This window comes from Phyllostomus discolor, chromosome 8 (assembly GCF_004126475.2).
Source record: "Phyllostomus discolor isolate MPI-MPIP mPhyDis1 chromosome 8, mPhyDis1.pri.v3, whole genome shotgun sequence".
NCBI classification, from domain to species: domain Eukaryota; kingdom Metazoa; phylum Chordata; class Mammalia; order Chiroptera; family Phyllostomidae; genus Phyllostomus; species Phyllostomus discolor.
Genome location: NC_040910.2, coordinates 21793000 through 21820518, shown reverse-complemented (window position 1 = coordinate 21820518; position 27519 = coordinate 21793000). Strand labels below are relative to the sequence as shown.

Here is a 27519-nt window from a genome sequence, read left to right as displayed (position 1 = left end):
CAGAAAGGAGCATTCCTTCCCTTTCTTCTTCTTGACTTTCTTTTAAATAATTTGTGGTCATTTAAATGGTATATATTCATTATAGAAAATTTAGAAATAAAAATAGAAGTAGAAAGCCTCCATATCATCACTATAGAGATAATCCCTATTAATAATTGCGATATAATTCTCTAATACTGTCTGTGTTTATGTACATGTGTATTTACAAGATGATCATACTGTATATTCTGTTTAGTAATTAGCTTTTTATACTAAATATATTGGGAACATTGTTCAAGTCTTAAATATTTGTCTACAGTATCTCTTTTAAAACAAAGTTCAGTCTTATTGACATTATAGAATTTACCTGTCTCTTGTTATTGGACATTAAGTTCTTTTCATTTTTTAAATTATTTATTGATTTATTTATTTTGGAACATAGATAATTATTGTATTTTTTCATTACCACTTAATCCCCTTGTGTTCCCCTCCCCCATCTCAAATTTTGATAGAGTAAGCAGCATTATAATCTTACTTTTATGACTAAGTATGCCTACATTCAGGTTTGTCCCATGGTTCCCCTGGAAGCAAGGCTTTTGGACAGCTAGTTTGTTTGCAAAGCGATCCAGGAGAGCAGTAGTGAATGAATGAGGGATTTGAATTGGAAAAGAGGGAGAACCAATTTAAAATGAGGTATAGATCTGGTGACAACTAAATGTGACATGTTATTCTCACCAGGACCTTTTGAGGAGCCTTACACAGTTTGAGAACTGTCTGCATGGGGTACAAACATGGGAAATACTTACCCATCTTCTTCCTTTGGACCATTCGTGCTTGGTCAAGGGTGGTCCTGCAAGTGTTTTTGCCAGTGAGATTCCAGGTTGGGCAGGTGTGAGCCCCCAGTGCATTGCTGGATGGGAAGCCAGAGAGAGGTTTGGAAGGGGGTTGGTGAGGCACTATTAGGTGACATCTTCACAAAGGTGATCAAAGCCCACGTGCACCTGGTAGCTGCAGTGGCAGCTTGAGTAAGAGGTGGGGCCGAGAGGATTTGCAGTGGGATGCAAGTGTTCCATGTAAGTTTGTGTTTCAGGGTGAAAGGACATCGAAAATTGTATCTTTTAAACATTCACAAGAATAACAAATTACATTTAGGTTGATTCTTTTATTAAGCACCTGGATGTTCTAGTACCTGAGGATATAATAGAAGGTAAAACAGGTGTGACTCTGCTGTCATAGAGTGGAGATTCTTTTGCAGGGAGAGATAGTAAACATGGAAACAAATTTGTAAGATCATTTTTGACAGTGGTAAGTGTTATGAAGCAAATGAAATGGAGCAGTGCTGTTAGTAGTGACCAGAGCAGACCTGAGACTGTGGTGAGAATAGCAGGGTCTAATGGAGAAGCTCGGGTGATGGAGTGGACTTAAAGGAGAAACATGTAGGGAGGAGGCTGCAGGAAGGACAGGCACCTGGGCCCTAAGACAAACTGCCTGCTTTACATTTTTCCTTAGGGCATGGCAGACCCAGGAGATACTTCTGGAATGTGGCCCTTCCTTAGTATGTATAATACTATATGGGAATTAATCACTTTTATATAGATTCTTAGAATACATCATTAACATTCAGAACATACAGCAAATATAATTGCTTATTCTTTGATGTTTTAGAATACATTTCAAGATCTCAGAGTGCCTTAAGGTTGTTTTCATCAGTCTCAGGGTTAATATCAGGAAAACATGAAAAATGGGACCAGTGTAAATTTTCTGTTAGATCATAATGTTTTGTGGTTGGGGTTTTGTTGTATCAATATAATTTACCTCATATAAGAAACAACACTACTCAACTGCTTCTTTGTTCTACAGAGCTCAGAAAAAATTAGTTTTAAAGACATAAATTTATTCTTCAGCTCTCTTTTTTATTCTTCAGACCTCTTAGTTACAATGCCCAAGATATTTTTTTGTGACCTAAGTATGAAATTAAGAAACCACCTCTTTACATTGCCAGGTGTTTCTCACATTTGTTACTAATAGTATAATTTATCCACTTTGTAGAAAATAAGCTATGGGATATGAAAGCCCCAGACTAAAGCGCATTCTTCCTCAGGACTTCCTGTCGGGATGGCAGTGTAGGTAAACATGGCTCACACAGCCACCTGAAAGTTACAACCAAACTGTAGAACAACCATCACTCAGAACTGTCAGAAATCAAGTTGAATGGAAGTCTGACAACTACAGAATTAAAAATCACATCCATACAGACTGGTAGGAGGGGCAGAGACACAGAATGGGCTGGTCTTATATCTGTGTGTGGTGTGTAAAAATTCAGGAGTGAGCCCTGGCTGGTGTTGCTCAGTGGATTGAGCGTGGGCTGTGAACCAAGGGGTCACTGGTTCAACTCCCAGTCAGGGCACATGCCTGGGTTGTGGGCCAGGTCCCCAGTGGGGGCTATGTTAGAGGCAACCACATACTGATGTTTCTTTCTCTTTCTCCCTCCCCCTCTTTAAAATAAATAAATAAAAAATTTTTAAGTGTTTATTTATTTTTAGAGAGGGAAAGGAGGGAGAAAGAGAGAGAGAAACATCAATGTGCGGTTGCTGGGGGCCATGGCCTGCAACCCAGGTATGTGCCCCGACTGGGAATCGAACCTGCAACACTTTGGTTCACAGCCCGTGCTCAATCCACTGAGCTACGCCAGCCAGGGCTAATAAAAATCTTTTTTAAAAAATTTAGGAGTGATATCTTGGGAGCAAGGAATCCCAGCCCCACACCAGGCCACCCCAGCCTAGGGTTCCATTGCCAGGAAGCTAAGTCCTCATAACTACTGGCTTCAAAAACCAGTGGGGATTGAGTCAGTGGAAGAAACTTCTGGAGTTCCAAGCAGTTTTTCTTAAAGAACCCACACACAGACTTACTCTGACTCATTCCCTCTCAGCTCCAGCATCAGGGTACCTGCTTAAAAGGCACCAGTGGCATACAGAAAGGAACTGAAGTGTCTGGCATCAAGGTGAGAGCTGGAGAACAGCTTACTAACAGACAGAAAGGGGGGAAGAGGACATTGTCCCTTTTCTTAACCCTCCCCCCACATAACCGCAGAGCCAGCAGGCAGTTGTCATATCTAAGACTCCATCAACCTGGCTAACACTGTTTGCCCCGCCCTGGAGATCCCAAATCTCCATCCCACCCAATTTACAAGCCCATCCAAACTGTTAACAGTAACTTTTCCATATGAATGACTGGTCTAGGCTTTTGCTTCACAATTCCTAATTTTCTTGAACAAGCAACAGCCAGCCTCATGAGCCCCCAGCCCCTGTACCACTTGCTAAGCAGTCTCAGGACCAGTATTAGAGGCAGCCAGCCTGGATTCACAGCTTGGCTTCACCTGGGAATCTCCAAGCCCAGCACAAGTAGCATCCATCTTACATTGCCTTATAGCTCATGAGGGTAGCCCTGGGCAGAACACAGGAGGGGGCTGACCTTGGCTTGCACTACCAGGAAACCTTAGGGCCTGTGTACCCAGTGGACAGCTACAGAGCATGTTGGAACACCACCACCCTGCCCCTACACAGCTGATCCTCCATGGTGGGCAGAGGTTGGTGGTCAGTGGTCACAGTCAGTTCTTGCAGCTGACTGGCCTGGGTAAATCCCTCCCGTTGACCTGCCAACAGCAACCAGTGCTCAACTATAAGAGGAGCGTGTACTCAGCCCACAGAGAGAGCACACCACTAGTACCCAGCTTGGGTAATAGAGGGGGCTGTGCCACTGGACCCTATAGGACACCTACTACGTTAAGCCACACTACCAAGACATGGAGTCAAAGCAGCTCCACCTAATACATAGAAGCAAACACCGAGGAGACTGCCAAAACAAGGAGACAAAGAAACATGGCCTCAATGAAAGAACAGATCAAAGCTCCAGAAAAAGAACTAAACAAAATGGAGATAGCAATCTATCAAATACAGAGTTCAAAACACAGAGTTTATAAGCCTGCTCAGGGAACTTAGTGAGGACCTCAACAGCATAAAAAAGATCCACTCAGAAATGAAGGATACACTAATTGAAATAAAGAACAATTTACAGGGAAACAACAGTAGAACGGATAAAGCTGAGAATCAAATCAATGATTTGGAACATAAGCAAAAAACCAATTAGAACAACAAGAAGAAAAAAGGATCCAAAAAAATGAGGATAGTGTAAGTAGTCTTTGGAACAACTTCAAGAGGTCTAGCATTCACATCATAGGGGTGCCAGAAGGGTCAGAGAAAGAGCTAGAATTGGAAGTTTATTTGAAAAAATAATGAAAGAAAATTTCCCTAATTTGGTGTAGGAAATTAACATCCAAGTCCAGGAATCACAGAGTCCCAATCAAAATAGATGTGGAGAGGCCCACTCCAAGACACATCATTATTAAAATGCCAAAAGTTAAGGAGAAAGAGAAAATCTTAAAAGCAGCATGAAAAAAGCAGTTAGTTTCCTGTAAGAGAGTCCCCATAAGACTGTGAGCTGACTTCTTAAAAGAAGCTTTGCAGGGTAAAAGGGATTGGCAAGAAATATTCAAAATCATGAAAAGTAGGGACCTACAGCCAAGACTGCTCTACCCAGCAAAGGTATCATTTAGAATGGAAGGTCAGATAAAGAGCTTCCCAGACAAGAAAACACTAAAGGAGTTCATCACCACTAGACCATTATTGTATGAAATGTTAAAGGGGCTTACTTAAGAAAAAAAATAAAAACTATGAGCAGTAAAATGGCAATAAATACATATCTATCAACAATCAAATCTAAATAACTAAGTAAACAAGAACAGTGACAGAATCATGGACACAGAGCATTTTGGTGGTTGCCAGCTGGGAGGGATGTGTGGGGGAATGGAGACGAGGTGAGGGGATTAAGAAGTACAAATAGGTGGTTATAGAATGGCCATGGGGATGTAAAGTACAGTGTAGGAAATGGAGTAGCCAAAGAACTTACACACATGACCCATGGACATGAACAAAGGGATGGGGATTGCCTGGGGGAGTGGGGGTCCTGCATGGAGGGGGGCAAAAGGGGAAAAATCAGGACAACTGCAATAGCATAATCAATAAAGTATAATTTTTAAAAATTTAAAAAGTAAAGCACATTCAAGCTTTTCCATGATATATAAAAATGACAGGGATCAGAATGATGTCAGATAGTGAAAGATTAGAATACTAAATCAGATCTCCCAAGTCAGGTCTTTCTGAAGTTCAGTAATTTGTGTGTTGTTACCTTCATGATTTTGCTATATTCTGTATTGCTGATACTATTAAATAGTTAGTTTTTCTTTACTTGACTCAATTTTTGCTTAAATTAATTTACTTAAGAAAAAATTTATATTATTAAAATAAGTAGAAGGTAACTGTAAAATCACATTCCTAACTATTAACATGAGCGTGTTTATCTATCTGCATGTCATCCTAAAGCATTATGCCCATTTGGCGTATACTGCGCTCACAGCAGACTCTGCCTGACCCATAGCTGGTGTGTGACTTTGGGCGAGTTACTCAACTTCCCCAAGCCTCTGCGTCCACTTGTATGTACTGTAATGGGAATAATGAGATAGTATTGCCTGCCAAGTGCTTAGCACAGTGCCTGACACAGTAATTACTCAGTGAATGAAAACAACTATAAGAATGCATTGTCAAAGTTATTATTATCATTATTACTCTTACTGGAAGAATAATAATGGAGATTTAGAACTTAGACAAGCACTTAAATTCTGCACCTTGAGCTGGGGCTCAAGATAAATGAACACTAAACCAAAGAGCTGGTGAATTTGATTTTAGCTCTAGCTTTCCGCTGACCAGTTATATGACTTGGTTAAGTCATTTGCCTCTCTTGGGGGTTTGGTTTCTTCATCAGACATATTAGGAGATTGGACTCGATTTGATTCTAAGGCATCTAGCTCACAGGCTCTCGGCTGTTTTGAGTGGTATTTATTGTAGGGTATGGGTCATCTTAAATTTGGAGCATTTTTTATTTTGTTTGGTTTAGCTGGCTATCCAACTAATACACAGAGTAATCTAGAATGTTGGTGTGGCCCTAGATGCTTTCTCGTTTTCATCATGAGTGACTAATGGTCACCAGGGGCCATGTTAGTAAGCCTGAACCAAATTTTAATTGTTTTTGAAGCTGTATGTAATTAATTTCTTAATTATGAGCTGTTGATGTTTAGTCCTAGTAAAATTGCATCATAAAACTGAGGCATTTTTGAAGGATTTAGTGACAAAAGGAAAAGATAAATAAACTTGTTTTATATATTTGAGTAACATTTAAGGTATATTTAATATATGTTTGCCAAGCATGGAGACACCTGACTCATCATTGCTATTTATAAAAAATTATTTTGAATTTCTTGCTGCATGACCTACAATTAAAATAACTTTTATATTCCTGACCTACTTGACTTTATTTGATCCTTTCCAGATTTGAGATTATATAATTTTGTGAATTTCAGTCTCTTGATAAGGTAGGTTTAGATTTGGAAGTGATGAAGTTGAAATTAAGGAAGATAAAAAATTTTTAAGCCTGTTACAACTGCTTTTTAAAATGGAGGCACATGTAAGTGTGAGTGTATAAGTGTATATGTGTATGTTGGTATAGTATGAACTGGTCACTGACTTTTTTTCACTTAAGAAATTATCCCATTCATATAGTTTTCTTATTCTTTTCAATGACTTCAGAGTAGTCCATTGAATAGATTATTTTAAGTAACCAGTCTCTTTATGATGGACATTTAGGATTTTAATATCTTAAATAACATCTTAATTAAGATGTTATCTTAATAACATCTGCTATTAAGCAGATGTTAGAAACATCTACAATAATGCTCTAATGATTCTCTTATACACTTGAGAGTTTGTGCATTCATTAGTGTATCTGCAAGTTAAATTGTTGGGTCAGAAGATATGGGCATTTGCAATTTTGGTTGAAATAAACAAATGGCTCTTTGTGGAGGCTAAACCAATACAGGGTGGGCAAAAAGTAGGTTTACAGTTGTTTGTATAGAAAATAATGCAACAATTAATAACTAATAATACAAGAATAGCCCTGGCTGCTGTAACTCAGTGGATTGAGCACAGGCCTGTGAATCAAAGCGTTGCTGGTTCGATCCCCAGTCAGGGCACATACCTGGGTTGCAGGCCTCGTCCCCAGTGGGGGGCGTGTGAGAGGCAACCACATATTGATGTTTCTCTCCCTCTCTCCTTTCCCTCCCCTCTCTCTAAAAATAAATAAATATAATGTAAAAAAAACTGTTAAAACAAATAAACTGCTTTTGTGTACTCACAACCATAAACCTATCTTCCCCAACCTCTGTATACATTCCCACCAACAGTGCATGAATGAGCCTGTTTTTGCTCAGCCACTTTTTTCCCTCCAGGTACCTCTCTGTCTTTCTGTACTACCAAGTAATTTGAATACTACTGTACTACACTATATTTTCTCTGGGAAAAGGCTGATTAGATGGGTGCTCATTACATGCAGATTTAACAGAGATTGAATATTACACTGAAGACCACTTTCTTACTCTCTATATTTGCTGAATTAAATGGCTATATTGTTAGGCATCTTGGAATGTACTTTACGTTGCTTCAGAGCACAATTATACCAGTGTAGAAAATCCTCCCGTTTGCAAATTATCTTGACTAAAGTCTCCCATTGAGATTTATTCTCATAACATAAGGAAACTCACTATGCACATTATACAGAATGTTTGGCTATAAATAGCATTATTTGCACTTTGTTTTTTTTTAATTCAGAAGGACAGGGCATTATTTTTAGATACTATTTTTATATTATCAAAAAAATGAATATTGGTGAAGTTGGACTGAAATTATCCTTAATTCATGAGCATTTGGTTATGTACATGTTGGCACAAACACACAGCCTGTAGGCCTGACAGTTAAAGCTTCTGTGGTTTCTTTAAGAAAATAGAGTAATTTGTGTTACAGAAAGATGTGATGCACTCTCTTTCACTTTTGGCCTTCTTATACAGATTTAAGAAAATTGTAAAAGATATTCAAAACTGCTATTTCTTTTTTCTCTTTGGGCTGCAGATTGGCTGATATGAAAGTCAATTGCTGAAATGAACTTAGGTTTTATTTTCTTTTATGCTATATGATCTCTTCTAAAATTGACCATTTCTCTGATATTGAAGGGTTTTTTTTCCTTTTTGCTTATATAAAAGAGCAGCAGATGTTCAAGAACTTTTAATGAAGTTTTCCTCCTAAATTTGACTTTCAAATATCTTTCTTAACATATCACTCTATTAATTCACTTATAAGGAAAAATGGTTTTATTATTGACCTATTTGAAAAGCAGCTATAGTGTGAGATGTACTATTTATAGTGAAGATACTGGCTAAGTCCCATAGAACACCCTATAATTAAAGAAAGTTTCTTGGGGTTATTCAGATAAAAACACAAACTAAAAAGTTGTTATTAGGCAACTACCTTTTATGTTTTCCTTTCCAGCACATGTATTACTGTGTAGAAACACTGTCTGCTTGTAGGTAGAGACTGTTGAATTTAACGTTGTTCTGCCCCCCCCCTCCCCGCCCCCCGGAAAGCAGTTCGTTGTGTTGTTCAGACAGTGGAGGGAAAAATGAGGCAATGTTATGGTGTCTGTGGCTCTGGGCTCACCGCTGCTCCACGGATCACTGAAGCTCACGACTGCTCAAACTAAGGGAACAAAAGATATTTCACTGAGCAGCAGCACCCCCTAGCATCCTAAAAATGCATGTTGTTAAAATTCAAAGGAACATTTTGTTTATGCTCATAGAAGCAACTGTTAAATTGAGCATGACCTAATTTCTCGTATTTTCTTATGACTAAGAAGAGACCTTTGAAAGATTCCATAGACATTTCAGGGTGTGTGAAGAGGCATCACTCTTTTTTTGCAAATAATTGTTACATTACTTTTCTGTGTATGTCTGGGTGCAGATCATAAGCTATGGCTGGACCTCTTGTGCCCTGTGTGGAAATGATAAAGAGTGACGGTGTTTTTCCAGCCAGTGCCCTAACCGTGCTTCCTTGTGTGTTGCAGGTGCTTCTCCCAGCTGCTGGCCTGTTACAGTTACAGGATGTGAAGAAGACTTGCTGTGAATTTTTGGAATCTCAGCTTCACCCTGTCAACTGCTTAGGAATCCGGGCTTTTGCTGATATGCATGCATGCACAGATCTCCTGAACAAGGCCAACACCTATGCAGGCAAGTTGAATAGACCTCCTCTGAGTTAGAGACCAGGAGGAGTCTAGAAATCTTGAGTTATGAAATGACTCTGTAGTGATTTCTGGAAAGTTGTATTCTGCTTCTGGATCTGGACTTCATACATGTACATTAAAAACGTTATAATGGTAGCACTGCATCACTGAAGCATGCTCATGAATTCTGAACTTTAAAAAAAAAACCCACTGTAAATTGTTTTTGGGTCTAAGTAATAGAATAGCTAGTTTTATGCAAGTATTGAATCCTTGTGTATTTTTCTTTCAGATTTTCAAATAGTCATACAAGGAAGTATTTGCATATGAAATGAAGTCATTTTATCTCTGTGGCTTTTTACAGCCACAGAGATAAAAGCCTCCTTTTATCCTCTTTACAGCCTCCTTTTAGCCTCCTTTACAGCCTCCTTTTAAATCCATTAAAACAATCGTCTTGCTTAAAAATTTTCAAAGCAGTGAGATCTGGATGCATTTGGGTGGAGCAGAAAAGCAGATTCTAGATAGGCAGCCCTCTCTTAGACAGTGGTTTCCAGGACCTGGTATCTGTGGCAGAGGGAGGGCTTGCTGCTGTTGTCAAGGAAGCCATACCTTGGCTGCTGTGTGGGACCCTGAGGTTCCCGGTCTCTTCAGCTATAGAGGAGAGATTCTCATTATGGATTTGGAGGTAGCTAAAGTACACGGAAGTAACCAATAACTTATTTTGCTTTGAGTTTATAAACATTTAAAAATATATATATTAAAAGTGATTAAGGAATTTTCTATTTTTAACCATCTTTCTGGAAGGTAAATCTTGTGGAAGTTACACTCCACCATCAGTCCTCTGTGTCTGAGATCCAATAGGGAGAGTGACTGTAGGACCTTCCGTGACCCTTACCCCTTAGTGAGCTCTGGAACCCCTACTTCTTCCAGCCTTCAGATGGGAGCCCCTCGTCCAAACTCTGCTCCCTCGTGTTTACTCTGCTGAGTGAGAGACATTCTGACACATAGACCTGGGTAAGGGGTATATGTGTGTGTAAGTGGGAGAGCGTGTGCACACATGTGCACGTGCAGGGCAGTGGAAAGGTGAGGTATTCCCGGAATTCTTTTGCATTTGTCAGAGAAATAATGGTATAAGGTGGTTAATTGGAAACAAAAACAACAACAAAAAATGCTTCAGTAAAACACAGTAGGTCTAGTAAATTTGAGCTTTATAGAATTTCTGTAAGGTGGCCTGATTAGCCTAACTACCCTTTATAAAATTGTTTTAGTAGGAAAATGTGATACAGGTTCCAGAAAGCTTATTTATGGAGGAACTTTTAGAACACAACCCTTTTGTAAGTTGAGGAATGTCTATAATGTGTAATGGTATTCACATAATCCTTTTGAATGGGATGAGGCAATTTAAGAAAAATCAAAGACAAATTTGAATCCATTGATGTGTTCCCATATAACCTATTCTGTTCTTTAGCAAATGGAAAATAATCCTTCTAAATTCATAAGGTCCATTAACTGCTACATATAATGTGCCTGTTTTAAGTGATTTATATGAGGAAAACCAAGGAAGCGTATATATTTTTTGGTAATTTTTTTTCCTGCATAAAGCAATCACTGACATTATATTTTTCTTGGGCTGCTAGTTGTCTCCAAAGTGCTTGATAAATGTTACTGGCTCTTAAGAGATAGGGGGAGGGACTGGGAAGAGCATGAACAAGGCAGGATTATTGCAAAAGATGTCCATACATATATCTTACATGATATACTCATACATCATGATGTACTCATACATCATGTAAAAGCTAGAGTAAAACTCCAGTTTTACTCAACTAGAAACAACTCATTTACTGTGCTTCCAGGGCAGAGTTTTGTTATTTCTTTTATTTAAAATCTTAAACTTATTATAGTATACTACAAAATATGAACAGTTTTTCACCAAAATTAGAGCACCTCCATATTTTAGTTTATAGAGTTCTTCTTTGTAATTATGCCAAGATTTTTTTTGTGGAAAAATTATTGTCACTTTCAGCAAAATTATAAAGAAAAATTGGCTTTTTATCTTTTTAAAAATATTTTATTTATTTATTTTTAGAGAGAGGGGAAGGGAGGGAGAAGGAGAACAAGAAACATCTGTGTGTGAGAGAAACATCAGTAGGTTGCCTCAGCTGGGCCTGCAATCAGTCACATGCCCTGACTGGGAATGGAGCCACTACCTTTTGGTTTGCGGGAATGATGTCCAGCCCACTGAGCCACACCTGTCAGGACCCATTCTCTTCTTGCTCGTAACCCTGGTAATCTGTTTATACATCCTAGGCCTGTCCGGGCACCCCACACTGCTCTGCTTTTAGCTTTTCCTCTAGGCTTGCATACTGATCAAATTTTTTTATATGTCCAGGTTTTACATGTGTGTCTCCTCTTCCTTTGTCTTAAGTGAAACTTGGCTTTTCCCCCAAACTGCATGTTGGGGCACTTTTCTTTAAGGAACCATTCCCTGACTCACTGGGGATTTGGATAAAATGGTACCTATCACCTCCAGACCATTGTTCTGTCACTGTCACCATCTTCAGTTCTGCACTGGCTGGCTGGTTCTCAGTCTGCAGCATTCTCTCTGCAGCCCATTGTCTCTCTAGGCCTTCAGGCATACTTCTGTCTTTGTCACTTAGATTGCCTTTCCCACTACACTTGGTTTCCTCTGCCCCCAGCAACGTCCAAATTTGTTCTGTTGGCTCCTTTGAGGTCCCCTTTCATAGTTTCTTGTGACTGCCCTCTTTCCTCCATAAATCCACTTGCCACCTTAAACCACAATCCCAGAGCATGAGGTACCTTATTGATATTTGAAATTCCAAGGTCTCATCTTTTGTGCTGAACATATTCCTACCTTCTTTCTCCTGTGCTTGTTTTTCTTCATAAATCTATGCTCTCTGGTCCCAGTTTCCCCGCTGTCTCTTGGCTGGTCAGTTGAGACCCAATGGTCAGTCATTTGAGAACTACCTTCCTTATGTGCCTGCATATAAACTGCTCAAACTGCTGTGGGTGACAGGCTCAGTACAATTTAACCTCTGCTTACAAGGAATTTACAGGGCAGTAATAGTCAACTCACACCCAAATTTAGTATATTCAGATTATGCCTCATTCTCTGTAAAAGCAGTTCCCGTAACAGTGTCTTCTGCAATCATTTACTTCAATCATTTGCCCACTTTTCTATAATGTAGGCTAGGAATCACTGCTCGGGGTAAACATCTGTCAAAACAAGTTTATGACTTTGAAAGCTGCCCTCTTGAAAGAAATTTGTGTTGAGACAGTGGTTTTAATAATGGTATTGCTAGTTCTGACTATGTGATATGCATACCAAAGAATAGACGATGATTATTCAGGGATCTATTGCAATGTTAATTGATTGATACAGAAGATGCTTTTCTTTGGAGAACTGTGAAAGCATTTGCTATATAGTACTTCTTTTTTAAAAAATCAAATTTACTTAATTTTTTTTAAAGATTTTATTGATTTTTAGAGTGAGGGGAAGGGAGGAAGAGAGGGAAACATCAGTGTGTGGTTGCCTCTTGCGCGCCCCCTACTGGGAACCTGGTGTGCAGGTTTGCCGACCAGCCCTCAATCCACTGAACCACACCAGCCAGCACTGATGTATAGCACTTCTTGATTGAATTTGTGCTGACTTAAATGACACTTCTTAAAAGAATTAATCATTTTTATATTCTTGCACGCATTATGGTCCTAATTTATGCCATAGCAAACTACATGCAATCTCTCTGTTCTTCTTTATTGACAATTTTTCCAGTTGGACTGAGCTGTTTTGAGGTTTCACCAAAACTGTTTGTGTTAATGGAACTGCTGGAGCTATATATGTGATTTTTCCCCCTAGAAACTAACAGTATTCAGAATCAAAGAATTACAGAGTGTTAGAACTTGTAGGGAACCATAGCATTTATTTTTCATCTTGGCTTTGGGACAAGTATTAGGCTTCTATTGACCAAATCAATTCAAAGACTTTAGGGTTTTAGTTGTTAATACAATATGTTCAACAGAAATCAATAATGTAATTAATTGTGTCCCAAGAGATGTAAAGCGATGATTATATTTTGTTCTGCCTAGATCAGACCATATTTATGAAATTGAGTTCATTTGCAGGTTACATGCTTTGATAGAGGTTGATGAACTCAATCCTAGAGAAAGCCTCAGAATCTCTGGCAGGGCTGTTGGAGGGTATCTTTCCCTAAAGGCAGTTAGTGAAGACTGGAGGAGGTTCAAATGGGAAGGCAGCATTGCAACACTCCAAGGAAGATAAAAATGAAAGGCATATAACACCACAGAAGGGATCACCACAGTCTTCCAGTAACTGAACCCAAAGATATGGAAATCTACAATTTACCCAATAACAAATTTAAATAGCTATTTTATGGAAACTCAGTGAGCTTGCAAGATAACACAGAAAGACACTTTAACAGAGTTAGGGAAAGAATACATGAACAAAAGGAGAAGTTTAACAAAGAGAAATAAAGAACCCACAGAAATTCTGGAGCTGAAGAATTCAATGAATGAAATAAAGAATGCATTAGTGAGCATTATTTGCAGACTGGATCAAGCTGAAGAATCAGATTGAAGACAAGAAATTTTAAAAAATATGTCTCTTTTTTTTTAAAGATTTTATTTATTTTTAGAGAGAGGGGAAGGGAAGGAAAAAGGGAGAGAAACATCAATGTGTGGTTATATCTTGCATGCCCTCTACTGGGGACCTGGCCTGCAACCAAGGCATGTGCCCTGACTGGGAATGGAACTGGTGATTCTTTGGTTCACAGGCCCATGCTCAATCCACTGAGCCACACCAGCCAGGGCTGAAGGCAGGAATTTTGAAACTATCCAGTCAGAGGAGAATGAAGAAAAATGATTGAAAAACAGTAAGAAAGCCTTCGAGACCTATGAGATACCATAAAAAGGACCAATTTCCACACCAGCCAGGGCTGAAGGCAGGAATTTTGAAACTATCCAGTCAGAGGAGAATGAAGAAAAATGATTGAAAAACAGTAAGAAAGCCTTCGAGACCTATGAGATACCATAAAAAGGACCAATTTGTGAAATATTGGAATTCCAGAAATATAAAGGGGCACAAAGTTTATTGAAAGAAACAAAGTCTGGGAAGAGTTTGGATATTAAAGTTCCTGGAGCTTATAGGTCACCAAAGTCAACTTAAAAGTCCTCCTCTGTTCTTTTGCATGTGGCTATCCAGTTTTCCCAGCATTATTTGTTGAAGAGACTCTCCATTTCTCATCGAGTGGTCTTTGAACCAATGTTGAGATCATTTGCCTTGAGGAAGTTCAGTTCTTTTTTTATTATTGGGTTAGATTAAGAAAAACCTCTTCTTTTCCTTAACCAGTGTGACACAGTCGGTTGGGCATTGTCCCGCAAAGTGAAAGGTCTCTGGTTTGATTCCCAGTCAGGGCACATGCCTAGATTGTCGTCCCAGGTTGGGGTGCATGCAAAAGGCAACCAATCATTTCTTATATCGCTGTTTCTCTTTTCTACCTTTCCTTCCCTCTCTCTAAAAATAAATAAATAATATCTTTGATGAAAAATAAAAAAAAAGAAAAGCCTCTTCTTTTTCAAGCAGTTTGAAACCATGATAATGGAATGTTGGTATTAATAGTTTCTTTTTAACCTCCAAACAGAGCAACATTTTGCAGATGTTGTACTTAGCGAAGAATTTCTCAATCTCGGCATTGAACAAGTGTGCAGCTTAATCTCAAGTGACAAACTTACCATATCTTCAGAAGAGAAGGTAAGTATACATTTCTTTTCCCAGTGTACAGTGATATAGTACTTTTCTTTATTTCATTTTCTTTTGTAACTTTGTGATCCTGTATGTGTAGTGCCAGCTGGTGATCTTTGATCTGGAAGTTAAGAAACTCAGCTAGTTGACTTGATTGCCTGTGTAAATTACTGTGTATCTTATCTTGAGGTTTCCTTAAACTGTTACACATTAGAATTTTGTACTTGACTTCTACAGCAAGAGCTCACACACATGAAACTGTCTGAAACAAGTGTTGTTTTGCAAGCAGGTTTCTTCCCACAGCTAGATGCCTATAAGAATTCTGATCTAAATCCAGTATTTCTCAAACCAAAGTAATTTCACCATCATGTAAGCTGGAAGCAGTTACCCTGGGTGGCAAAGTTTAGCCGCTTCCAGACTGAACATCCTTGATCATGCTCTTGCTTTAGACTGGTCCCCTGTTACTCACACCCTAGACTGACCAGGGCTCTGCCCTCCCTCCCAGAGCACTGTGTAGCTGTTTCATTGCTTGTAGCCTCTGTCTCTCCATGTTTCAGGTTGCCTTGTCAGCCACCTACACCTTTCATATAGGTGGAGGGAACAGCTTCTTTTAGTGGGTTTTTCTCCAATTGGATAGGTCTTGTAGCCCATGTGAATCAGGGCACAAAAGTTTATGAACACAGTATGTTTGAAGGAAATAAAACTGGAGCTTTTCTTTTGTGTGCCTTGCATGTAAAGTTGTATAAAATTTAGTTCTATTCCTCAGGGATATTCATTCTACCTGAGGCTAGAAAGACACATTTACTCTAATGTTTACCATATGAAAAAATATCTGAAAATTACTTGTGAGGTGTATAATCTTAGCACTCTAGAAATACAGAGGAGAAGGCATTCCTGTTCACATTTAATACTCATGTATTGAGTGCCTACCGTGTGCCAGAGACTGCCAAATGTCTTAGGTATGAGAAGATTAACAAAACAGAATTCTCTGCTCATAGATTAGAGGGACAGCCAGTGGGGTAAATGATTACAGAATGCTGGGTACTGTAGCAGATTTAATCATTCCTGTGATGGTGATGGGAATGGGAGTTCAGCTTGGCCTAGATATATGATCCAAGTTTTTAAAAATGCGTATGATTTGCCATGGAAATAAAGATGGGAAGGAGTGGGAAGGGCATTCCAGTAGTGAGAACGGAACATGCAGGTATAAAGAGGTGTGAAAGGAGTAATTGCATGCAATTGGTTCAGTAAGATTAGAGTTTAGAATATGTTTGGTAGAGTGGTAGGAGATAAGATGGGAAGATGATGTAATAAAATGTCTTCTCTGCCATATTAAAGAAAATTGACTTCATACTAATGGTGAAGAACCTCTGAGAGGTTTTAAGCAATAGGAGAATACCATCAGCATACCTGCCTTATAGAAATGTCATGAAGGCTCTTCTGGTTTTCTTTCTTCTTTTAAAAAAAATAATTATTATTTATTTATTTTTAGGTAGAGGAGGAAGGAGGGAAACATCAATGTGCGAGAGATACATAGATCTGTTGCCACTCACACACCCCCAACTGGGGACCTGGCCTGCAACCCAGGCTTGTGCCCTGACTGGGAATCGAACCGGAAACCTTTTGGTTTGCAGGCCAGTACTCAATTCACTGAGCTATAACAGCCAGGGCTCTTCTGATTTTCTATTGCTGCATAATAAGCCACCCCAAAGTGTAGTGACATAAAACATCCATCTTATGCTCACAATTCTGTGGGCAGAATTCACACAGGGCATGTAGAGATCCTTGCCCCTGCTCTATTGTGTAGGGGGTGTCAGCTGGGGTAGCTTGAAGGCTGGAGATGTTTGGCCAGGTTCTGCTGGGGCTGTAGCCCTTCTGCACGTTGCATCTTGTGTCTGGAGTATTCATAATGCTTCTGTCACTATCTTGTCTGCCTCTGAAGCTAGGGGTTGTTTGGTATCTCTTTCTCCCTGTCCCTCTCTTTTCTTTGCCCCCCGCCCCCCCCCCCCCGTTCTTTCTCTCTGTGGCTAACTTAGGTTTTTCATAGCTTGGTCATCTCAAGTAATCAGACTTCTTACATGAGACCAGCGTGAACACCAAAAGGCTATGACTCAATGTCAGAAGCCACACAATGCCACTTCTACCACATTCTATTGGTTACACAAAGATAGCTTAGATTCCTTGTGGGAGGTTTCCTCATAAGATGTGGAAACCAAATGTCCTTTACTATGGGACCATCTTTGGAGACTAGCTATCACAGTGGTGATGTGCAAAATGGACTGCAAGTGGAGTGGGGGTAATGTAGGAGGATATTGAAGTCATACCCATGAGCGATAGGATCTGATGGGGAATGGTAGAAATGGGTGGAGAAAAGAAGGAAGAGCTGAGAAATAGTAGATAGAATTGATAGGCTTCTCTTCGTCTCTAGCACCTGGCATATAGAAGCACTTGGTAAATATTTGTTGACAATGAATTAAAGAGGCATGTTAATTATAATGTAGACTATTTTTAGTTTCTGGATCTATCCCTGCATCAGAATAACCTATTCTTGGCTTCCAGTAATCTGTTTACATGTCAAACATTTTCTACAACCTTTTAAAAGATTATTGGATTATATATTCATCAGTCTGGAAGGCAATTATATAGTCAAATCCTATCTTCATGTTTATTAGCTTTTCATAGGTATATATTATAAGTTGTATGCCCTTAATTATTTTTAATTCAAAATAATACATTTTAATATATTCTATTGTGACAAAAAAGAGTTTTTATTTATTTTTTATCCTTTACGTGATGACATACGTACCAATTTTAGAGATGGGAAGAGAGGGAGAGGAATACTGGCGTGAGAGAGAAACATGGATCTAGTGCCTCTGTACACACCCCAACCAGGGACTGAACCCTCAACCTAGGCATGTGCCCTGACCAGGAATCAAACCTGCAATCTTTCGGTTTGTGGGATGCGCTCCAACCAACTGAGCCACGCCAGCTAAAACACAACAGAGAGTTTTTATCTATTCTGCACACCCTCAATTTAGAAGTGTATGGTCCAACATTTGTTTGTAAGCCTAGAGAAAAAGCCAAAGATGAGTTGGTTATAAGGATGTGTGATTTTCATTCCAGAATATCACTTTGATTTATTATTTTGGGTGCTTTATTCCAAAGGGAGTTGTAATTTAAAATATAGGCAAATTTAATTTGGAAAGGTTGTTAGTAGTGAGTCATCATATATCATCAGATTATATCACAGCCACCACTCAGTTTCAAGAAGATTTGGTAGTGTACTTGGTGAAATACTTAATAAATACCAAATAAAAAGTTCTCACTAAATATATGGGAGTATTCTTAAAGTACTTATTAAAATAAAAGAGAACTACCAAACAATCCAGCAATTCCATTTCTGGGTCTATGTCCCAAGGAAAGGAAAACAGGGTCTTGAAGGGGTATTTGCACTCCCATCCATGTTCAGTGCAGTATAATCCACAATGGCCAAGACAGGGAAAACAATTTAGAGTCCATCAGCAGATAACTGGGTAAAGAAGGTGTGGTGTATATAAACACCACGGGACATTGTTTAACCCCAAGATAAAAGGAAATACCACCTTTTGTGATGGAACAGACCTTGAGCTCATTATGCTAAGTGAAAATAAGTCACGCAAAGGCAAATACTGTATGATGTCACTTGTTTGTGGAATCTAAATGACTCAGAAACAGTAGAGTGAAGGTTACAAGGGATTGGGGTGGCAGGGTAAGTGGGGAGATGTTGGTCAAGGTGTGCCAACTTCCAGTTTTAAAAGATGAATACATTCTGGGCGTCCAGTGTACAGCATGGTGGCTATAGTTAAAAATATTGTATTATATACTTGAAAGTTGCTGAAAGTAGATCTTAAATGTTCTCACTGCATAAAAGAAATGGTAATTATGTGACATGATGTAGGTGTACAGTGGTAATCATTTTGCAATATATCAATGTATCACATCAGTATCTTTAAGATTGTATACTTTAAACTTACACAATATTATGTCAATTATATCTCAATAAGTCCAGAAAAAATAAAGTATTTACTAAGTACCAAATGAAAAAAGGAAATTGAATGGCTTTTTAAGTATACCACAAGTCAGAATTTTGAGGAAAAAAAATAAGCCATGGATTTAAACTTTGATATCTTAGCAAAAGTTGTGTTATGAAGTATAGTCTCATTATATTTTATTCAGTTACTTTGGTACATAACTCATTACTTACTTTCCTTTTCCCATGTTTTCTGCAAGGTGTTTGAAGCAGTAATAGCTTGGGTAAACCATGACAAGGATGTAAGGCAAGAATTTATGGCTCGGCTGATGGAACATGTACGGTTACCTTTGCTCCCTCGGGAATATTTAGTTCAGGTAAAAGCATATACAGAATATGTGGATACACATAACATTTGTCACTGGGCTGACCACATGTAGATCTTTGTTCCCCAATGGTAAGAGTTACAGGATACAGATCCATGGGATGCAGGACCTTGGCACCTGCTCTCCCTCAGACCATCCCCATCCTTGGAAATTTGTTTCCCCCTATTTCTGATTGGTTGAGCAAGTCCTAGAGCTTATCAGGGTGGCATCTGTGGTCATTTAAGCACATGTAAATAAATGTACCTGGGGCTCTGCCTTTCTCCTCTGCATCCCTTGTTTTCCTTTTTTTTTAAGTGAAACATTTTTTAAAGATTTTATTTATTTATTTTTAGAGAGGGAAGGGAGAAAGAGAGAGAGAGAGAGAGAGAGAGAGACAGAGAGAAACAATCAGTGAGAAACAATCAATGTGCGGTTGTGGGGGCTGTGGCCTGCAACCCAGGATCTGTATCCTGCAACACTTTGGTTCACAGCCTGCACTCAATCCACTGAGCTATGCCAGCCAGGGCACTTGTTTTCCTTTTGATGGCCTCTTTTGATTGGCTTGCAGATGTGGAATTTCGACATCCTGTTCAACTACCGTTTAATTCTACTTGGTAATTTCACAGTGGCACTCATTTTCATTGCTGTCTTTATTTCTAAACTGAGGAAAACCAGGTTGTTTAAGATAAATACGTGCAAATGGATCTTTAGTAGTCTCTAAACAAATTTTAAATTTACTTTTTTATTATTAGCATCCTACTAGTAACATTTCAACATTTTTATAATTAAAACCATTTGAAGAAACATTTCTTTATTAAGAGATTACATCTGAGCATTTTAGGATTTCTCAAAGTCTCACTATTTTTTTTATGATCTGTGTAATCATTGGTACTCTGCTGTTAAGAAAATGAACAGAAAACATTTCTCCTCTGCCTTTGAGATCAGGGATAGCAAGAACAAGACTTATTTGTGGTGTAAGCACATTGTTATAAAGTATTTTGAATCCTTTTTCTGGACATTTTATTTGCCATCTCGAGTTTGAGATAGATTGTCGTTAATTTATTACTTTTACCTCCCCCACCTGAAGGACTCATCTAAATTTTTTTTTTCTTGTTTTTCATACTGTTTGGCTTGATATTTAAAGGTAAGAAATAGGTGGATATAATATTATCCAAAGATTATTCTGTAGCTGATATTGAAGTATGTCATTTTCATTGCAGTTCTTCATTACTTACATGTTTTTTTTCTGCAGACCAGATAGATACTTGAGCATTTTTTGGCTTCGTTTATTTTTCTCTTAGTGGTATTCTAATTGTAACTTTTAGACTGAATTATAGAGGATAGGTACTGCTGTTTTTTTTCTTGTCTTTACTTTTTTTTTTTGTCTTTTGTCAGTATTATCATGAGGTAGCTGTCCCCTCATGGGGTTGTGTAATTTCTTTTCACAGAGGGTGGAAGAGGAAGCATTGGTCAAGAACAGCAGTGCTTGCAAAGATTACCTCATTGAAGCCATGAAGTATCATTTGCTGCCCACAGAGCAGCGTATATTAATGAAGAGTGTCCGGACCCGACTGAGGACACCCATGAATCTTCCCAAAGTAGGATCTATAGTTCGTATTCGTTATTACCTCATTTGAAAGGCTCTTATTTTTACTCATCTGAATTTCCATCCTTTATTGTTTTTAATTCCCTGCAGCAGACAGTGTACCTAGGAATTCCTTTTTGTGTATATAATGCAACTTCTCTATTATTTTTGTCTCTGGAGGGTGGGGATTGTTTGGTTCATTTAATTTTTATAAGCTGCGTGATGTCACTCTTCTGGAATAGAAGGCAGCTGGTCTTTGTCCCTTCTGAATTTTATTAATTCTAGTGACAGAAGGGAAAATCAGGCTAGATAGAAAGATTTCTCTATAAGCCACGTGGGTTGGGTAATATCTGAAAGCCAAGTGATTTTATAGAATTAGATATTAAAGCTAAGAATGATAAAATAGCTTGTTTAGTGTATTTTTATTTTATTCCCTGTTATATGCTATTTGATGATTCATCCACACATCCTATATAGCCATTTCAGTGTAGGTTTTCCCATATGACTTTCCAGATCTCCAGTGTTCATATTTTCCTGCGTGAAAGTTTCCATATTCTACCTGTGTGTTTTTAGTTGAAGCCGTTTGTGTTTCACTGTTTTAATTTTCCTTATGGAAAAACTCCTCATTTCTGTCTCTCTGTCTGCAGTTCCTTCTCTCTTTGCATCTTTATGGTACTAGAAGACCAACACTCTAAGCACCCGTTTGTGTTGGTCTGATCAGAATGATTCATGATATAATGCTTTTATTTATGTATTTATTTTTAGCTTTTGTGCATGGGGCAGTGATGGATTAAGAAACAAGAATTACTCCACTATTCATTGTTTTCTTATCTGATCTTTGGTTATTAATCTGTCCTTTCCATTATATTATGTCTTTTAAATTCTTTTACTTTAATACTTTTATTTAGTGTTTTTTCAAGTTTTATTTTTAGAATCTACATTTTTAATTGTTTCAAATCTATACTGGTATGGTATTGTTTTTTTTTTCTGTTTTGCCTAGTGTTAGCAACAATTCTCAATTTAGAACTAACAGCATATTTGCCAGTGTGCTATTTACTTTTTCTAGATCATTAGTAAATATTTTAATTTAGAATGACCTCAACACTCTCCCTGGTGATACCACATTAAAAATATACACTCACTGACATAGCCCATTTATAGAAAATTTCAGTTCATGTGCTTGTGTTGATTATCTAAGCCAAAAATAAGTGATTTGGCATATAATGTCTGATGAGGTTCAGGGTGAAATAGATTCTAATTTGGCGTGACTTTTTTTAAGTATCTCTCCCTGAGTTACTCAACATGTTGTTGGATCCTAGAAGTTTGAATGCTTTTCTCAAAATATTCTAAATTCTTACAGTTATTATCTCTTTAAAGGTACTTACAAGGCATTCACTTCCTACCCTGTTTCAAAAAATTGGTATTTGCCTTTTTTAAATTTTCTGATCTCTCCTCAGTTCTCCAAGATTTTTCAAAAATAATTGTAAGTGGCTCAGTAAGTACATGAGCTAGTTCCCTTAACACCTTAGTATGCATGCCATCTGGGTCTGCTGATTTTATAAGTGTTTACATTTCCAAGTACCCTTTACCTGCTTTTATAAGTAGCCATCTTTATAAGTCTTCATTATTTCATATTTGTCCATATTATTTGGTGTCAGTTTTTGCTCTCATGAAAATAGATTTATAGAAATTGTTTATAGCCTTAACTCATTTAAATGACCACTTCTTTTATGCTAGTCTTTTCAGCTTCTTTTAAATAGTTTGTTTTGTCTTCAATACTTTTTAAACAATTCTTCTTTCTAAAAGATCTCTTTTTAACTTGTATATTTCCTCTTCTGAATTCTTTGGCTTATCTATCATCAGCTATGTTGCAGAGACTTTTGGGATGGAAACTAATTCTCCAAGTATTTTATTTTCTCCTTTGTCGAGCTGTGATCATCTGTTAAGTTGACCTTGTTTCTGGGCTTCTCTGGTTGTAGCATTGGAGTGGTGCTTCCAACTCTGCTATACTTTTGGATTTCTCAATTCTTCAGTTTGTGCATTGTGGTGGTCATGCTCATCCATGGAGATTCTCTTTCGTTCTGCTCTGTCAGGGTGTCTAGGCATGAGGAGTGGCAGAGAGCAGTGGGATACACTGTTGCTTTGACTTTGCATTTGCACGATCCTTCTCAAAATTTATTCATCTATATGTATTTTTGAAAAGGTGCTTTTGTTAGATGCTCTTTCAACAGCACTATTGGTCATTCCAGAGTGGTTATATTCAAGATGAATTCTAAGTACATAGGTAGGAATGAAACAAATGTTTTCTTAAGCTTACATATTTCATCATAATGATGCATCTTTTCATAGTAATAAGTCAAACAGGACAAAATGTGACATTAATGCTAAGGAAAGTGTTGCATCATTTTGATAACATTTCTACCACAGCAGTGACCTAGTACTTTTATAACAGGCTCTGATTCTGTGGACTTATACTAATTTGCATGAATGATTCTTTTTATACCTAAAGCATTAGTTTTGCATCCTCAATAAACAGTATTGGGGTTATGTAAGATATTTTGGATTTGGACATTATAACAAAAAGCCATGTATATTTTGCTACTGTACTTTATTCTTGGCTTTTCCTCTTTGGAATCTGTATTTTTATAAATGCTATTATATTGTTTCTTTGTATGTATTTTTATGTTTTACTAGGATATTTATTGAGATTTGCAACTGGAAAATTATGGAACTTGATTTTTTTTAAGGGGGCAGTTTTTAAACTAATATTTACTATGTGAAGAAAACAAAAGAATAAAGCTTAATTCACCTGCGTTTCAGGATAGTCACTTGAATTTAACTTCCTACATCTTGCCTTTCTTAAACATGTCACATTTAACTTTTCCATACAAAAGGTCTTCCTGGTTTTCTATTTCTTTACATTAGCGTCATTAGTTTGGTGCTTTGCAAATGAGATCGGATGTCTTTTATAGATAACCCAGGTGTCTGAGTCATGAGCACCTCTTCTGATGTCGTGGCACAGTGGCTTTTAGCAGTGTTTTGGTCTCATGCAAAGAGTCCAGCTTTCTTGTCTTCCCATTAAACATTCTTTTTTGTCCCTGGTAGCTCTGATTCCTGGACTCCCAAGCCCTCACCTCATTTTTCTTCTCTTGAGTGTGTACAGGACAGATATTACCACTGTTCTCTGTACTCAGTAGCACGTTTTCCCTTCCACCTGCATTTTGATGTTGCCAAAGTGAACTCTACATGCAAATTGTGAAATTCAAAGCTTGAGAATCATGAAATCTAAACCAATGTTATTTATCAAGGATTTTTTTCCAAAGATTTTATTAATTATTTTAGAAACAGGAGAAGGGAAGGAGAACAGAGGGAGAAAAATATCAACGTGTGGTTGCCTCTCATGCATCCCCCATTGGGGACCTGGCCTGCAACCCAGGCATGTGCCCTGACTGGGAATCGAACCAGGGATCCTTTGGTTTGCAGACCATATTCAAGCCACTGAGCTATACCAGCCAGGGATCTCAAGGATTATTTTGAAGTTTTTTTTTCTCAATTGATCTTTATCATAATCACAAATGTTAACCAAATCTCTGTCAGTTCTTGTCTAACCACCAGGCAGAGTTTAGAAGTTTAAACACAGATAGACTTTATATAAATCCCTACATACAAGATTCATCTTACTGTATATTTTACTTCTGTGATTTTTTCCCCCTTTGGTGATAGATGGGAGGGTATTGCGGATTTTTTTTTGTTCTTTTATGTATTTTCATTCAACACTAGAAGAGTGGCAGATCTGAAAAAAATTATGTAATCAGTCTGTGTTCAGTCTTCTTTTTAAGACATGTAAAATTCCTTCTACTCTCCAGTTAATAAATTACTAAAACAGGCTTTGTTTTGGAAACTTGGGATTTACTGTGATTCAGGATTGACGTTTTCTATGTATGCATCTTTCTGTGATTCCGAGTTCAGGTAGGTTCATTGCTCAGTCAAGGGTACAAACCTCCCCTTTATGAAATATGTGAGTCATTCCTTCTTTTGTTTGTTTTGATTTTTTTGTTGTTGTTTCTTTTGAACATCTGTTTTTTTCCTGTCATCACTTCATCCTTCTCCCAAGGTCCTTTGTCATTCGTTACAGTATTCCATGTATGACATCATTAACTTTAATGTTCTTCTGATTCGAAGGCTATGTGTTTAGTGTTGCCAAAGTGTGCCTGTTTGTACTCAGAGACAAACACATTAACTACTAAATTCCATCTATCTCACAAGGTTCCGCCCACTCCCAGAAGCTTTCACTGATCAGTAGCAATTAATGTCTATAGTAATCATGTAGCTTTTGGTCATATATAATTATGTATTGTTCTTGGATTCCTTTATGGGTCTTGTTTCCTTAGTGAGATCCATAAGCCCTTGAGGGGTAGAGACCATGTCTTATGTCTTATGTATGATACTACCACAGTTCTGGACAAATACAGGTGATATGCACTTAGTGAATAGCTGTTGGACTGAGTAAAATTGAAGAAATGTATAGACCTCATTTGTTCTAGGCCTAGACTATTGTGCATTCATTATGAATTCTAGTATCTCTGTTATCTGTCCTGTTCATTTATTTGTGGAGCATCAGTGGAGGTCTTCTTTACTTGACATCCAGCGATCTGTGCTCTCTTGTGAACTCCAGTTGAATTTCTCCTCCTTTTTCAATAGTCCCATCCCCCATCTTTCAGCTCTCTTTTAATACCTGACTGTCTTCTTCACCTCACCTGCCCACTAACATAAACTTCACTTCTGTGTGCTCTCCTAGATTGCAGAGATCTAATCCCTGATCATTACAAATCCAGGATCTGATTATTAGCAAGCCCTATGACATACTGCGGCCTTGCCAGTGCTGACTGCCTGCTGTTTTTTGGCTTAAATACTGCTTTTGCTTGAAGGATCAGAAACTTATTTTAGTTTCTGAAATCCTTATTTTTGACTAAATGTGCTACAGAATAGAATTGTATTCTAACCTGTGCCCCCTCTGTTGATGTTTATTAAATGTTGGTCAGGTGGTTGTTTCCCCCCAGCTCGCCCTCCCATCTTCATCCTAACACTCTCCACATCAGTGTCTTTGTTAGACATTTTAAATCCCCGAGTGTGCAATGGTTGTTTGTTCAGGTGCTTACATTTCTGCCCTTCCAGCTGATGGTGGTAGTTGGGGGCCAAGCACCGAAGGCCATCAGAAGTGTGGAATGCTATGACTTTAAAGAAGAACGGTGGCACCAGGTAGCAGAGTTGCCTTCCAGGAGATGCAGGGCAGGTAAGCCATTCATTCCCTGGTGCTGGGTCACAGGGAGCTTTGCCCTCAGGCCTTGTATGAATCAGAAGAATCTTCGCTGGCAAAGCTTTGATAACTGGTGGTTAAACCGTGATTCAGGAGCCTCATACAGCTCATTGATGGGGTTGGGCACTGTTTTCATCTTTCACAAATCTTTCTGATTCTCCAATGTAAGGTGCAGTAGCTGGGAATTTGCTGGATATTTTCTTAATTACTGTTGCTGACAGGTTGAGAAGGAATTCTCTAGGTTGGGACTTTTAGTTCTAGAAGATTCCCAACTTAGTTATAAGCCATAGTTGCTTTTTTCTAGGTGCCTACTTTATAAACAGTTGTTAAATAGACATTACGTAGCAGAACTGCAATCAGAAAAGGCAGTTGCAAACTCTAAGGATTCTTCCTGGGACTCAAACGAGGATCCATCATTCATAGCTCCCACAGCAAAGTGAGTTCTAAGGTCACGGAACATTTCTGTCATGGTAGTGTACTGGAGCAGTGTAGCTTGGAGACTGTTATATATCCGCACAGAGTTACCTCATTCTTTAAGAGCTGTCTGATATTTTTTGCAGGGAGGTCTGGATATAGTATAATTTTTCTTGGTTTTTAATTGATTGTTAAAATTGTTTTTGACATTATGCTATAAACAATGCTACAATGAATTTCTTACCATACATCATCATATACATATGCTAGTATAGCAGAATAAAACTCCACAACTGGAATTAACTAAAAGGATTCCCCAGTTATTACACAAACCTTAAAATATGAAAATGTTGTTTTCCCTACACTCCTGACAACACCATGTAATTCAATATTTTGAGCTTTACCAATCTGGAAGGTGAAAAATATTATCTCATTTTACTTTGTACTTCTTTGATTATGAGGAAAGGTAACATCTTTCTAAATTGTCAGCTCATGATTTTTGCCATTTTTTTTATTGTTTTATTCATTTGACAGATATATGTTAAGGAAAGGAACCTTTTTGTTTATCATATATGCTGTGACTATTTATTTGTATTAACCTTTTTTCTTTTGATTTTACTAACGTTATTTTTGCCATATAAATTTTTTACCAGTTTATGAAGTCCTGTACCTCAGAGTTTTGTCTTTAGACTTCAGCATTTGTTTCTTGCTTAGAAAAGCCTTACTCCAAAATTATTTGTGTGTGTATGTGTGTGTACATACAAGTTTTTTTTTTAAACTTTTTATGTTGAAATAATTTTATACTTACAGAAGAGTTATAAAGGTAGTAAAATGAGTTCTGGTATACTCTTTTCCTTACAT

At 37.9% G+C, this 27519-nt stretch overlaps 1 protein-coding gene across 4 annotated transcripts in view; it reads left to right on the top strand.

Moving 5' to 3' along the window:
* The window catches only part of KLHL2 (kelch like family member 2), a 79515-nt gene that overhangs the window by 42301 nt on the left and 9695 nt on the right, over window positions 1-27519 (top strand). For all 4 annotated transcript variants that reach the window (XM_028519829.2, XM_036031930.1, XM_036031931.1 and 1 more), the window contains 5 exons: window positions 9040-9202; window positions 14868-14977; window positions 19238-19354; window positions 20791-20940; window positions 26103-26220. In XM_028519829.2, the coding sequence (XP_028375630.1) occupies window positions 9040-9202; window positions 14868-14977; window positions 19238-19354; window positions 20791-20940; window positions 26103-26220 (658 nt within the window). The remainder of the gene's footprint in view (window positions 1-9039; window positions 9203-14867; window positions 14978-19237; window positions 19355-20790; window positions 20941-26102; window positions 26221-27519) is intronic.